The 13705-nt window shown below is 38.3% G+C and overlaps 1 protein-coding gene across 1 annotated transcript; it reads right to left on the reverse strand.

Moving 5' to 3' along the window:
* Positions 1-2028: 2028 nt before the first annotated feature.
* On the reverse strand, positions 2029-3248 carry LOC310934538 (C-C motif chemokine 4-like). Its single transcript, XM_083898283.1, has 3 exons — positions 3170-3248; positions 2294-2405; positions 2029-2168 (listed from the first exon to the last, which is right to left on the reverse strand). The coding sequence occupies exons 1-3, from the start codon at positions 3237-3239 to the stop codon at positions 2075-2077; spliced, it is 276 nt and encodes a 91-aa protein (XP_083754409.1). The 5' UTR covers positions 3240-3248; the 3' UTR covers positions 2029-2074.
* Positions 3249-13705: the final 10457 nt, after the last annotated feature.

Raw genomic sequence — 13705 nt, forward strand, 5'->3', positions numbered from 1 at the left:
CTCTGTGTCCTAATTTCACTCCTCCACAGGCTGACTGACGGATGGACGGACGGACGTGGTTTTATGCAAATAGGGCATCTTTTTTTCCGAGGCTCTTCTGCTCTCATGAATATATTTTCGTCACAGCAAATCCAACATGACAGCCAATCGAGCGCAATGTGGCTTCACCACTGTGTGTTTGTCCAATTAATCCTGACGCCGCTCAGACCCCGACGTGCCGAACTCTCGCTGTAATGTCAAATAAGTTTGGCATTTTATAAAAGTAAGAGCAGAATGTAATCAGACCACATCTTCTAATGAGTGTGTGATGTTAAAAGTGTCTGCGTCTGACACTGACATGTTTGAGTTTAAAGGAGTCATATCATACCCTATTTCTCCAAGTTAACCTAGTTTCCTGGTGTCCTAATGAACATGTCTGTGACATGCTTTGGTCAAAATACCATAAGGATGAAGTACAGTTCAATCACCCTGCCAAAACAGCTCTGTTCAAAACGCTCTGTTTAGTTGTATCTCTTTTGGTCCACCTTAAAGGTCCACCTTAAAAGTAAAACGAAACTTAAGGGACAGGAAATGACATCAGTCACAGAGGCTACTGGGAGCTAACAGCAGTTAGCATTCGGAAAAGTGATCATTTGCAGGCTCTAGCAGGCACATTGCCGTCATATATAACATGTATCCACTGGACAGATAAATCCTCTGAGGCTTGACGTTTGTGTAGAACTCTGTGCTGCACTGCGGAGCCAAGAATAGAACTTTTCGCAGACTCCCGGTTTTCGGATACCGTTGCCCTCGCCAGCAATCTCCGCGAGACAACAATTCCAGGAATTTAGTGCATTGTGACGTCGCAATAAGTGCGGAAGTCAACATTGAGTGTTTTATCTCCTGTACTTAGACTGAGGAGGACCACAAAAAACATGAGCGAGTCATCTTTTTTCACACTTTGCCGACTGATAGGGCCTCCAGAGTCTCAAATATAAGGATTTAAATGATTCAAAAGTTGATTTTGCATAATATGTCCCCTTTAAAGAAAGTCCGGGCGATGGCTTCACCTGGGAGGTTGTTCTGAGATGTTCTCGTTTGTGTTGCGTGTTAATCTTGTCACCTACAGATCTGTTTTATTTTGGTGCTTATACTGACAATCTCTGCCACCTCAAACAGCTTCACCACCTGTGTTTTCCCGCCACTGAGATTAGAGCTGCTCCACCTCATTAGTTTCACCTGTGTCCAATGAACTCAGCTCAGTATTTAGTCTGTGCTCAACAGCTCAGAGTCTGAGTGTTTTTCATCCAGAGAGGGTTCTGGGGTTTTTGTTTGTTGCCTTTGTTCGGTGCTGTTCTGACACCTGAGCCATTTTACACTTTTATCTGAGATTTGTCTCAACTACTCTGCATTTAAGTCACTTGTTAACTCCAGGACTCATAAAATCAAGAGAATCATGACATGCTTTGATTTTTTGTGTGATTCTGAATCCAACCCTCAAATCGTTGGTGATTAAGGTGTTTTTTTTAACTCTTAATTTACTTTGAGGCGTATATTCGCCCCCTCTATTACACCAGACAATAAAGATGTCAGAGGTTTTATTGGTACTATTGAAAAATGTTCTCATATATCATTGTGGTTTAGCTGAGGAAAGAAGAAGAAAAGAGCAAAGGCCACATTTTTCTGCAAAAAACCACACACTGAAACCACCAGGAAACATGTTTGACTTCCGTGTGAAAAGGATAGAAGAGCGACATCTGCTGACTCACATTAGACAGTGTAAAGTGACAATTAGGACAATTTACCAACAAAGAAATACATTTAATAAGCCTGACTTACTCACGACTATGTAAAGAGTTATTATTTGTGCCTTTGTGCTGCAGATCTGAGTTTCCTCTCTGCTGTTTCCCATGTGAAAGAGCTGAATAAGGACAATAACGTGCACTAAAAAGTTGAATTTATTTGTTCATCACTGTAGATCTTACATCTAATCTTCCACTACAACAGTTGAATTATTTAATGATGCATCACACATTTCTACATCTTCTTCTTAACTCTACGAGCTTTAAAGTGGAGTCATCTTTATTATCATTTTTTAAGCCTTGGCTTTTCCTTTGGCCTTCATTATGTTCTGGACCCACTCCACAGACGGGTCACCACAGACTTCCACATTACTCTGCATGGTGAAGCTTAAAAAAAAAAAAGGAGAGAATAGGTGTTGTTAGTGTCAGAGATGCATTGATGTATTTCTTCTTCACACAGATGATATAAATCTATTTAAATGTACCGGGAAATCACGAGTCAAAACACTCACAGCACGCCCTGCATAGGACACAGTTTGTCTGTGCGTTTGTAGCTCACCACCTTCTTCACAGGCAGAGCTCTGCGGACGAAATTAAAACAGCATGCGTCTGGACTGAAGATGCCTGCCAGAAAACAAAGACAACGTGGGATTAAACACAAAGGCATGACGTGTCGGAATAAAACAAATTCTTCAAAACTGTCAGAGTTGACCCAAAGAATAGGTTTTTCTTATGGCCCACCAGGCTTACATTAAAAAAAAGTGAAATGTAAAACCCAATACAACTGTTTATGATGTTTTTTGGGAAATAGAAATGATCCTTTTGTTATTATTATGTGTAAAAGCACAGCTAAATGCATCATCAAGGCAGAAAATTAGCAGATTTGCACTGTGTACTTTGAATTACTTAAAACATTGATATTTTATGGCACCTCACAAGGAAAACAAAGTTATGTGACAAAGAATGTGGAATTCTTAGTTACCTATAATAAGTAAAACAATATTTAATAAAGGAACATGGGATTCCAGCACGTGCCTCCATCTTAATACATGCTGTACATGTATGTGTTAAGGACACACACCTGCTTCAGAGGACATGCACATACATGAACGTAAAATGCTGTATTGATAGTAATGCAACATTATTACACTGATGAGATTATTAATCCCAGTGCCAACTCAACTTGGCAATAATAAACACAAGGACATACGTAGAAACATGAAAATAGTATTAAAATCAGTATGTGTTGCTAATATTTAGTTGGATTATGTGGAATAATAATCTCATGGATGGAGCACTTGTTCTCCAGAAAATAATTTAACTTAACATAGCTTTATTTTAATTCCTAATTGATAAATAAATAAATAAATAAAGTAGAATTAACTCACTGTGAGAGGCCAGGACAGCGGGGGATGAGAAAATCAAGATAAAGGCCACGAGCGTGATGAGGGTCTTCATCTTCAGTATGATGATCTGGTCTGGATGTTTTTCTGTCAGCGTATGTCTCCTTTTATTTAAGGTGTGTGTGTGTGTGTGTCGGTGTGTGTAAACACTGACCTTGTCAGGACCAGTAGTCCTCATGAAGACCAAAATCTAGTCCTCATGAGGCAGAAGCTCATTTCTGAGGAACTGTTTAAGGATAAGGGTTAAGTTTTTAGTTGTGTTTGGGTTAAGCATGAACTAATCATGGTTAAGTTCAGGGATAATGCTTTGTTTAGGGTGCACAAATGTCCTTAAAAGCATAGCTGTGTAAACTTGTGTGTGTGTGTGTGTGGGGGTGTGTGTGTGTGTGTGTGTGTGTGTGTGTGTGTGTGTGTGTGTGTGTGTGTGTGTGGTAGCAGAGCAGGTTCCATGACAAAATAACCCCCATAACCTGAAACTACATATCCTGCAGACATGTGGTCATGTGGTCAGCGCTTCTCAGTAATTATGTGAGGGGTGGGTGGGGGTGGCAGAGGACGCTGTTGTTGGTGAGAGCAGATTTGATGAAACGTGCAACTTTGTGCAACTTGCAGATGCAGCTGTGGTCTCCAGCTCTATATACCTGTGATGTGATGTTTGTTTGTTTTCAAATAACATACAACATGATGAAATACTATCGTCAGTGTAAGACATGATGTGTTTTAAAAAAGTATAGTCAGCTTTTCAGAGTTCTAATGAGTTCTTTTTCAAGATAATCCATGATAATCCATTACTGATATTAATAATATTATTACTGACCTCATATTATTGTATTATTTCTAAGGGGATCTTAAAGGAAAGGAGCAAATATCAATTCAGGACATGATATTTATGCTGCTCTCCACACACACGTGTGCAGCATTCATAGTGAAGACCCTCATAGACCTTAACCATCACAACTAAGTGCCTAACCCTGAAAGACTCATGAACACCAGCCAAAATATCCAAAATAATAATAAAAGTATCCTCGCTCTGTTTGGTTTATACAGTTTTTGGTCCTCACAAAGTTACAAATTCAAGCACACACATACTCAACCGACACAAGTTTCATTTTCTCAACCACGTAGTTGTAGTAATATACACCAGACGATATCAAGTGTTGCATGTATTTTACTGACTGCAGGACAGCAACAATTATCATTTGTTACAGTTCACCTTCTACATTTAATTTAATTTTAATGGCATATACTGTGCAACAATACAATTGACTTCAAGTTGTGAAAATGTTGAAGTAAAGCTTGAACGACTGATTTCTACTGTAGAGGGTTACAAACGCAGAGATAGTTTCACACAGAGACAAACTCCCCCATGTGCTAATTCAAATGTGACCCTGTGGTTTGTTGCAGAATCAGCACAACATAGACCAATATGGGTGTGTTAACACCAAAGAAATCTATTTTCACGTCTATTAACCTAGTATACTAAAATACACTCTATGATACATATTATTGTATACTAAACCAACAGAGGTAAGACCAAAGATTGAGAAATATATCATATCAGAATGTGTATATATATACATTTATACATACTGTATATGTTTATTCATAAACATAAACAGTTCTTCACTTCAATGAGGTTTTGCCTCATTAGGACCAGGTTTTTGACTCCATGAGGACTACTGGTTCTGATAAAGTCACCGTGGATACAAGGAAAGGTCATAAAAAAAGGTCATCAATAACAAATACAAGCAGAAATAACTGTTGCAGTACCTGAGTGTACCACTGGGTGGCAGCAGAGACGTACAAAGAGGAAAGGAAGGGTCAGGGTTAGAATGATTTTGTGTTTGCTGTTTGTTTTCAATCACACTTACGACTATATATAGATTGTATTTGTGTTAATTTTAACACCAGACAGGCCAGATAAGATTTGAAAACTTATCTACAGGAACAGTGCATGCACTCACAGAAATGTACGATGATGGTTTTGGAGCTTATACTTTATTAATTTTTTTATTTTTGTTTTTTTTAATGATTCTAGTTGTCATTTGAGCAGCCAGTGAGTTGTCATTTATCATGTGCATCATCACCCTCATTAAAAGTGCGAGCACTCGTGTCTGTGCTGTGTGTTTATGTATATACGCTTTGTGTTCTTGTGAGAATTCATCCTGTCTGTCACTTAGAGAGGAAAAGGGTTTTGAAAACAATGTCCACCCACCGAGTCTTCTCTTCACATCCTCTCCTCGTCCTGGTCCCTGACCAGAGGCTCATTCATCAGCTGATAAGACGAATAAGTTATGAGTCATGATTGCTTTGTGAATGTTTATTACAGCTCAATAAAAGCAGCGTTAAACCATACATGGAGCTGGAACTAAGTGGATCCAGATCCAGAAGTGGAAAAACACAGTTAAAAAAAGACATTGAAGCGTAGAGCTTGATAAGTTCACCATTATTTCCCTATATTCTTTTAAGACACTGAACAAAGTTTTATTCTCTGTTTCAGTTAAGTTGGACCTCCTAAATTTGATTATTCTCTAATGCCATTCTTCTAATTTGTCCAAATGTATTCAAAATTTAAAATAAAAAACAATGTCCTATGGAGAGGGATGTCAATATGAATAAAACATATTCCACACTCTGCTTTTTCATTGCATGGTTCATTTTAAACAGAGGTCTTGGCCCGCGGGCTTCATGTGGCCCCCCAATCAGTTATAAGGGTATAATGAGTGGTTTCTGTATGTTTTTTTATTCATAATAAACATTTATATTGTGAATTATGTATCGCTCCATATCAAAGAAACACTTTTATTTTGAAATTATGTGAAATATCATTATAAATATTATTATTTTGATGTCTTTTTCTCTAAATGTTGGATTTTTTTTTCCACTTGACCAACACCCTACTGACCAAACTGGACACTCTGTGGCCCTCAGGTCATTTGAGTTTCAGACCCCTGATTTAAAACAGGCAGAATTTATTGCAATTATGGCTCTTGAGTGAAAGATAAGATAAGATAGTCCTTTAAATTTGCATTGTCACAGCAGCAAAGACAGTAAAGATAAAGATAATAAATAATAAACATGCATGTGAGAAAGTACAATATAAAAAGATAACAATATGACGATAAAAAGTTAACACAGAGTCTACACATTATAGACAGTTTCCAGAATACATACTGTATGGGCTTGTTATTTACAGTATAAACAAGGAATGAGATGAGATATTGTACACGTAAAGTATGTTATCTATATACATGACACGTGGGATGAGCAGCCTGTTACGTGTGGTCTACTGAGAGCAGTGCTTGTTTAACAGCTGCAGGGAGGAACGACATGCGATTTTTTTTTTTTTAATGTGTTTGTTTGAATGTTAATTGACCTGAACTGTCTGCCTGAGGGCAGCAGTTCAAACAGAGTGTGTCCAGAGTGAAATGGACCTTTTTAACTACTGCAGTACAGAAACACTAGAGCATGAATCATAAATAAAACAGATTTCTTTTGTGGGAGTGGCTTAAAAAGTTAAAATCTTTTTCTGTGTTCGGAGTGCAATGCCCTGACGTTGCACTGGGATGGTTAATTTTCACATTATTCACACTCTTAGAAATAAGGGTTCCAAAAGGGTCCTTCCGCAAGGGCTGAGGTTCTACCTGGAACCATTTGCTTCTGAACAACCCTTTCTTCAGGAAAGGGTTTTTCAAGGGTTCTTGGTAACACTAATGGTTCCAGTAAGAACCATTTTGATCTAGAGAACCCTTTAAAACCCCTTTCCTGAATAAATAGTTTTAAAAGGGTTCACGGGTTAGGTTCTACCTGGAGCCAAAAAAGGGTTCTCCTATGAGGACAAGCCGAAGAACCTTATGTGGTTCTACTTAGCACTTTTATTTCTAAGAGTGCAGAGTGGGTGATGAGACTCACTGAGGTCAAAGTAGAATAAATGTCCACACCTGAATGAATGAGTGCTGCTGTCTGCAGTGGAGTCAGAGCGGTGTACATAATGTACTCTGATAACATATCGCAAAATTCCTTATTTGCACACGTCTTATGTGATGGAAACCTAGTTCCTGCTCTCACACACACACACACACACACACACACACACACACACACACACACACACACACACACACACACACACATGCACACATACATGAGAGCACACAAAACAGACAGGAAAAGAACCAAAAAGGTGGATAAAGAGAACAGGAAGGTCTTCAAAAATCACTGACTTGTTGAAACGTCACATCACTCACTGATGCCAACGTGACAGTTCCTAGAATAAACTAAGGTGTGCCTTGTTTTGGGCCAAAACAACATCAAGAGCTTGACCTTTTATGTCACAGCAACATCCTTTAGTGTAATCGTCAGGTCGTTCAAGTGGAAATCATATTAAATAGAGGAAATATTGGATCACAATAGTGTGCCGTGTTGTCTTATCGGCTTGTGTAACAAGGCCATGACATATTGTTGTGTTGTTTTCTGCATATCCCACAGTGACCGTGTCATATCTGATTCTCCTTATTGAACTTGTACGGGTCAAAAGTCTCATAAGCACGTTGGGATGGACATGGTGCTATAGCGTTGAAATAAATGGGCATGTTTATGTTTGGGTTTGACCTCATCCATGACCTTTGGTGAGGCAAGGAAGAGGTTGAAGGAATGTCTTTAGGTTACTTTTAACACACAGAAACACATGTAATTGTTTCCTTCAGTCACAGGATACAAACAAGAAGTTTGACCTGACACCAGCTCAAACGTCATTGTCTTTATTTTTGATTGATTGTTGCAAGATTTTTCTTGAATATTTGATTGATATTCTCACAACAACTTCTTAAATTCCCACTTTTTACGCAGTATTATATAAGAATTACTGTTATACTATTGTTGTTTTTAAGGAAAAACATGATTGTATGTAAATGGACACTTCAGATGAGATAAATGGACATTCTGCCACTCCCTTCGCTATATCTTTGTTATTTTTCTGTACGTCACTGTGCAAAACAAGTCAAACCGACTCATCCAATAAATAACAAACCTTTATTTTGGGCAATAACATATGTCCATTTAAAAGAAATTAGACATGTTCTCAGTTTTGTAATCATGTCCTGCTCTCACATTTTCTGTCTCCATGGAGATCAGAGACATTTAACAGTAGGGTGACACCACTCCACAGACCTTGTGACCGCTCCACCCTCACACACACACACACACACACACACACACACACACACACACACACACACACACACACACACACACACACACACACACACACACACACACACACACACACACACACACACACACACACACACACACACACTCACTCATCAAAGCAGTGATGAAGTGTGAGCTCAATAAGAGTCCATCTTCTCGGATAGAACCAGACTCAGGAAACAAACACCAATGTCAGTGTTTCTGCTCAATGAAAGGTGGTGGATCACACCGGCGGCAAGAATGTGAACTATAGCGTGAACCACACTAAGTCCTGTTTTCCTGCTGAAGCTCATCACTGGCAGGTGAGAAGAAGCAGATGACAGAAGTATGTCACGGTCAGGCTGTGCCTCTACTTAATTTCTCCTTGTGTTTCCTGCTGTTTTCCCTCTTTGTCTCTGGTGTGTCCCCTGTTCACCCTGACTGCGTTTGTGTGTGTGTAGCTACACCCTTTTTTCCTTCCTGCTGCCAAAGCCACCTGCACACCTGAACCCCCATCCATGAATGAATAAAAACACTGCCTCCACAATCCAGACCAGGCCAAGCTCCGGCTTGTACAATACATTTCCCCCCCTGTTTAATCCTGTGTTTACTTCTGCTTCAGATCCATTACAGAACACTGCTTGTGTTCGCTTGCCTCGTCTTGCACCATCATCTGTCCTGGCTTTAACGTCCAGTGTGTAGGAATTAGTGACATCTAATAGTGAGACTGCAGAATGCAAGGAAAGTTTTATTGCTTCAGTTTCTGTTTGTCTGGTCGTAGAAACATGGCGACCTTCTTAAAATAAGGCCCTTGCTTAAATATATAATATATATAAAATGTATATGGCTATTTCTAAGGCTCTGAAAACGTCTGTAAATAAACCCTCTTAAATATCTACTCCAAACTTGTTCTTGCACATATTCAGTTGTGAGCTTCAGAGCTGAAGAAGATTTTTCAGTTATAGTAATGCATGATAAGGAACATAAAGGCTAACATAACACTGTGCAACCTCATTAGGCGCAACGCAAATGTTTTCATTTAGCATCAGCGTAGCTAGTTGTTTTGTAACTGTCAGCCATGAGCTGCTGCTGATGAGCCGCTACCTGCCTGGTGTAGCGTGATAAATCAGCGAAAATTTAAATTCCTCCAAAATTCAAGGATGCACACCATTGGGCCATGCTTAACCCATATCCAAAGTCTTACAGACACACAGACACAACTTGCTTTACAGTTATATGTCATAATAATAACCACGGCCACATTTATAGGTAATATACAAGGCTGTAATATACTGAAACCCAACTATATGTCTGTTATTGCAACTTTTGAACACCACACTGGTCATCATTGTTGTAGTGGGTGAAATACACAACTGTTTGTGCCTTAACAATTGTGTTCTTTTTAAATCATTCCCTCAAATTACCTCCTAAATCAGACTTTCCATTTGGATTTTTCCCAATAATGACGTGCCGCGCCAGTGTTTGTATTATGCTGTCCCTACACTGATGCTAATCCTAGCCTCGTGAGCTTACCTTTGGAAACAGGTTCGCCAAGTAAGCGGCAAAGTAGTAGCATGCTAGTGCTAAATAAATATGTGCTCGTGTATTGGTGAATGGACACAGACTTCGTCCCTACCACTAATCCACCACGGCTCAATCCTAACTCCTCAATTTTTTGAAAATACTGCTTAATTAATACTTCTTACTTCTAAAACGTAAGCACATTTTATATCAGAAAAAGACTTTTGCTACTTAGGTACAGTAAATGTCATATGTTTTAAGACTTTTACTTAAGTAATATTATAAAAAGTGACTTCAACTTCTACCAAAGTCATTTTCCAGTGAAAATATTGTACTTTTGTAGTACAAATATACTTTTTGAGTATAGAGGTAAAACCTAGTGTCAGAGGTGCACATCTGTCTACAGGGTCTCTCAGGTCAGACAGCAGGGCTTTTACAAATGAACAGACTAGAGATGATAAATTTAAAGAAAAAATGGGGTTCAACATCCACCAAGAGGAACATCTGTTTACCTTGAACCATACACATACTTTAAATGTCTAGGGTTTAGGATGTCACCGGTACTACAGAGCACATTTATTTAAGAACACACAACAATATCACCATGATATCGTGTGTGTGTGTGTGTTTGTGTGTGTGTGTGTAAGAGTTCATCGTCCACGCCCCAGTGTTCGAAAATACCCGTTCCCTCGGGTGTTTGGGTGTATACATTCAATCTTGACGTATATCTTCCTCATGCGTGCCTGTCCACAAGAACAAACACACACATCCATCACAAGCATTCAACCTCACACACACACACACACACACACACACACACACATTGACGGACTGTTTCCCCTGACATGATAAGATACCACCCCCCAAACCAGAGACAAACACGTTTCAGCTGTCTCTGACTTGAAAATTCCTTTTCCGTCGCATGCCTCTCTCTCTTGCGTCTCTGTCTATCTCCATCATTCTGTCGAATTTCTCCACAATTCCCAGTTCCAGGAAAGACTAAAATACTCGACCTGAAATAGTTATACTACGAACAATTGAATGACCCCAGGAAAAGCTCACAAACGCACATGGAAAATCTGAACACGGAACAGTTTCTTTTGGCTGTAACATTACATAGGTCATTGAAAAGTTAAGTTCACCTTGTCCTCTCCCTCACACACATATGAAGATCAAACATATTTATATAAGTATAACATAAAGTACATTATACTGGTGTGTCTGTGTGTGTGTGTGTGTGAGAGAGAGAGGGTCAATGTGGGACAGACAGGAAATGGTGGACAAGAACAGAACTTCCTGTGTGAGCATCTTCCCAATGTGCACATGTGTGTGTGTTGTGAGTGTGTGTTATTGTGTGTATGTGTGTACGTTTTAAAGGGGTCTTTGAGTCATTGGCCATAGGGGATGCTTTCACTTCCTGTCACACGCACGCACACATACACACACACTAACATTAGAAAACATTCCTTAACTTAATTCCCTGGAGTGATAGCATTGAGGAATTATTATTTTACAGTTATTACTGTATATATTCTACATGATTCTTTCTTTAGATAAACAACATACAGTATCTTTAATAAAGCCTGGCATCTGTTGAGGGAATCTCAGGATAACCCTCTAATAACTAATTATATTATGTGTGACACACAGTCATTTAGTTTAATAAAATTAAACAGAAGTAATATTGTGTTTTTGAACTTGCTCTGTCATACAGTTTATCTTGCTTTATTTCCTTTTCATAGTTTTGATATTTTTAATATAAACTGATTTTTTTGTTTTTTTCTGGTCTGGCATCAAACCTATTTATTTTATAACATTGTCTCTTATTATTCTGCACTTTAATCTTACTATTATTGTTGTGAGGTGGACTGAAGTTTAGTTTCGGCTACAATCTTGCATATTTCCATTATTAAAAGTAAAGTAAATGAAGGTCAGTGGTCAATATATCAAAAATAGACATAGAGCATCATTGAGGCTTCATGCAGAGGAAACTTAAACCCTGAACTAAATGAGTTTATACTTTTAAATAGATTTTTCTATTAAATCAATGCATCTTTGTTTTTGTTTTTTTAGTGCTATTCACTCCTTTCATCACTCAGAAAATGACACAACCACACCTACAGTGATGTCCTGTCCTCCCTATAACAACTACACAATTTAAAAACTTGGTTGTTGATTTGAATCAAAAACAATGTTAACTATACAAAAATCTTACTGATTTACACTTTTTTCCCACACATACATACACACAAAGGCTAGAACGCTGATTAAATGACTTTTATTATGCAGTTTATGTCGACAGGAAAGCAGCGAAAATACAGATGAAGCAACGCAATACCAGAACACCAGTGTTTCCCACAAACTATTATTATTGTACATTATACAGACAGAATCTCATGTCGCAGTCCATCAGGACGAGAATCCAACTTTTCAAGAGGTTAGTTTTCACAAAAATTCTTCACTCCATATCCGAGAAACATGAGCCAGCGATGCATGAAGCACATAATAATACATGAAGTGGATGATTTTGCAGCCTGTTCTCATGGAATGTGAGCAGATTCACAGTAAGAGCACGGAGTCGTATAGTGAGGGGAAGAAAGGACAGTATTTTTCTTATTCCTAATACATCTTGGAATATTTCTTATCACATGGGAATCAAATTTTAGTTAAGTTTATTTCTTTATTTTTTTTAATTAAATCTATGGTCCTAATATGAAATATACAAATATAATGTATGCATATACTGGCATAACGCCAAAGTAATACAGCAAGTATTGTATGTGTACAATTTAATTATATGGAATTAAAATGTATTAAAATTTAAATTGTAAAATGTGGTGTTAGGTTAGTGAGCTGTAGTTAATAATCAATTAATAACCCACTGGAATAATCCCAACTCAGTAGCCTGTGTGATGATTAAGACTGAATACGTACACAAATACACAAATAATAACACTGATACATGTGCGTTACAGAGAACAGTCAGGCTGTGCCCACACGGAACCATGAACATTCAGCGTCCTTACATTTATACTTTATTGATCCTGGGAATGTCCAAACAATGGTTTCATATTACAGTCACAGTATCATCAGACATGTTAATGAGATTCACAACAATTAAAAAAAACCAAAAAAAATCCTCTCATTTCCCTCGAGAGAAACACACATCCTCCTCCAATCGTGAAAGTCTGTCTTAAAGTCCACTCGTCTCCACACACGACGGTGATGTCATAAGCTCCGCCCCCCTACACAGATACTCACATCGACGTATTATTGGAAGTTAGTTGTTGAGTCCGGGCAATTTTATACTCTGTCAATGTCAAAACGCTAAGCCAGACTTGGTTCATTTACTCTGTGTGTTTGTGTGTTTGTGTGTGTGTGTGTGTGTGTGTGTGTCTACTCTCAAGCAGTTTGACAGGAAATCTTTGTCTGCATGAAACAAAAGCCAGACTCCTTCGCTTGTGCTGGGAGACCAAAAATAATACAAGACCTTGAAATAAAAATGGCTCTGAAATTAGTTTTGAAGGTCAATCGGTTCACCGAGACCATTACAGGTAATAATGCTGTAATGTTTTCTATTACACATATTTTAAAAAGGGGATAAACTGAATATTTGCATGGTAAATTATCTCAAAATAAGCCTTCCTTCGAAACTTCACATTGCTGCATCCCTCCCCGTTTTCTTCCAGTAGTTGAGAGCAATTTATATATATATATATATATATTTTATTTTTTTGCTATTCCAGTGTTTCTTGGTTTAGTCTTTGACTTTAGCTTCTCTGTAGTACTCACTCTATCAGTTGTGCCAAC

This window comes from Microchirus variegatus (assembly GCF_963457635.1).
Source record: "Microchirus variegatus genome assembly, chromosome: 12".
NCBI lineage: Eukaryota > Metazoa > Chordata > Actinopteri > Pleuronectiformes > Soleidae > Microchirus > Microchirus variegatus.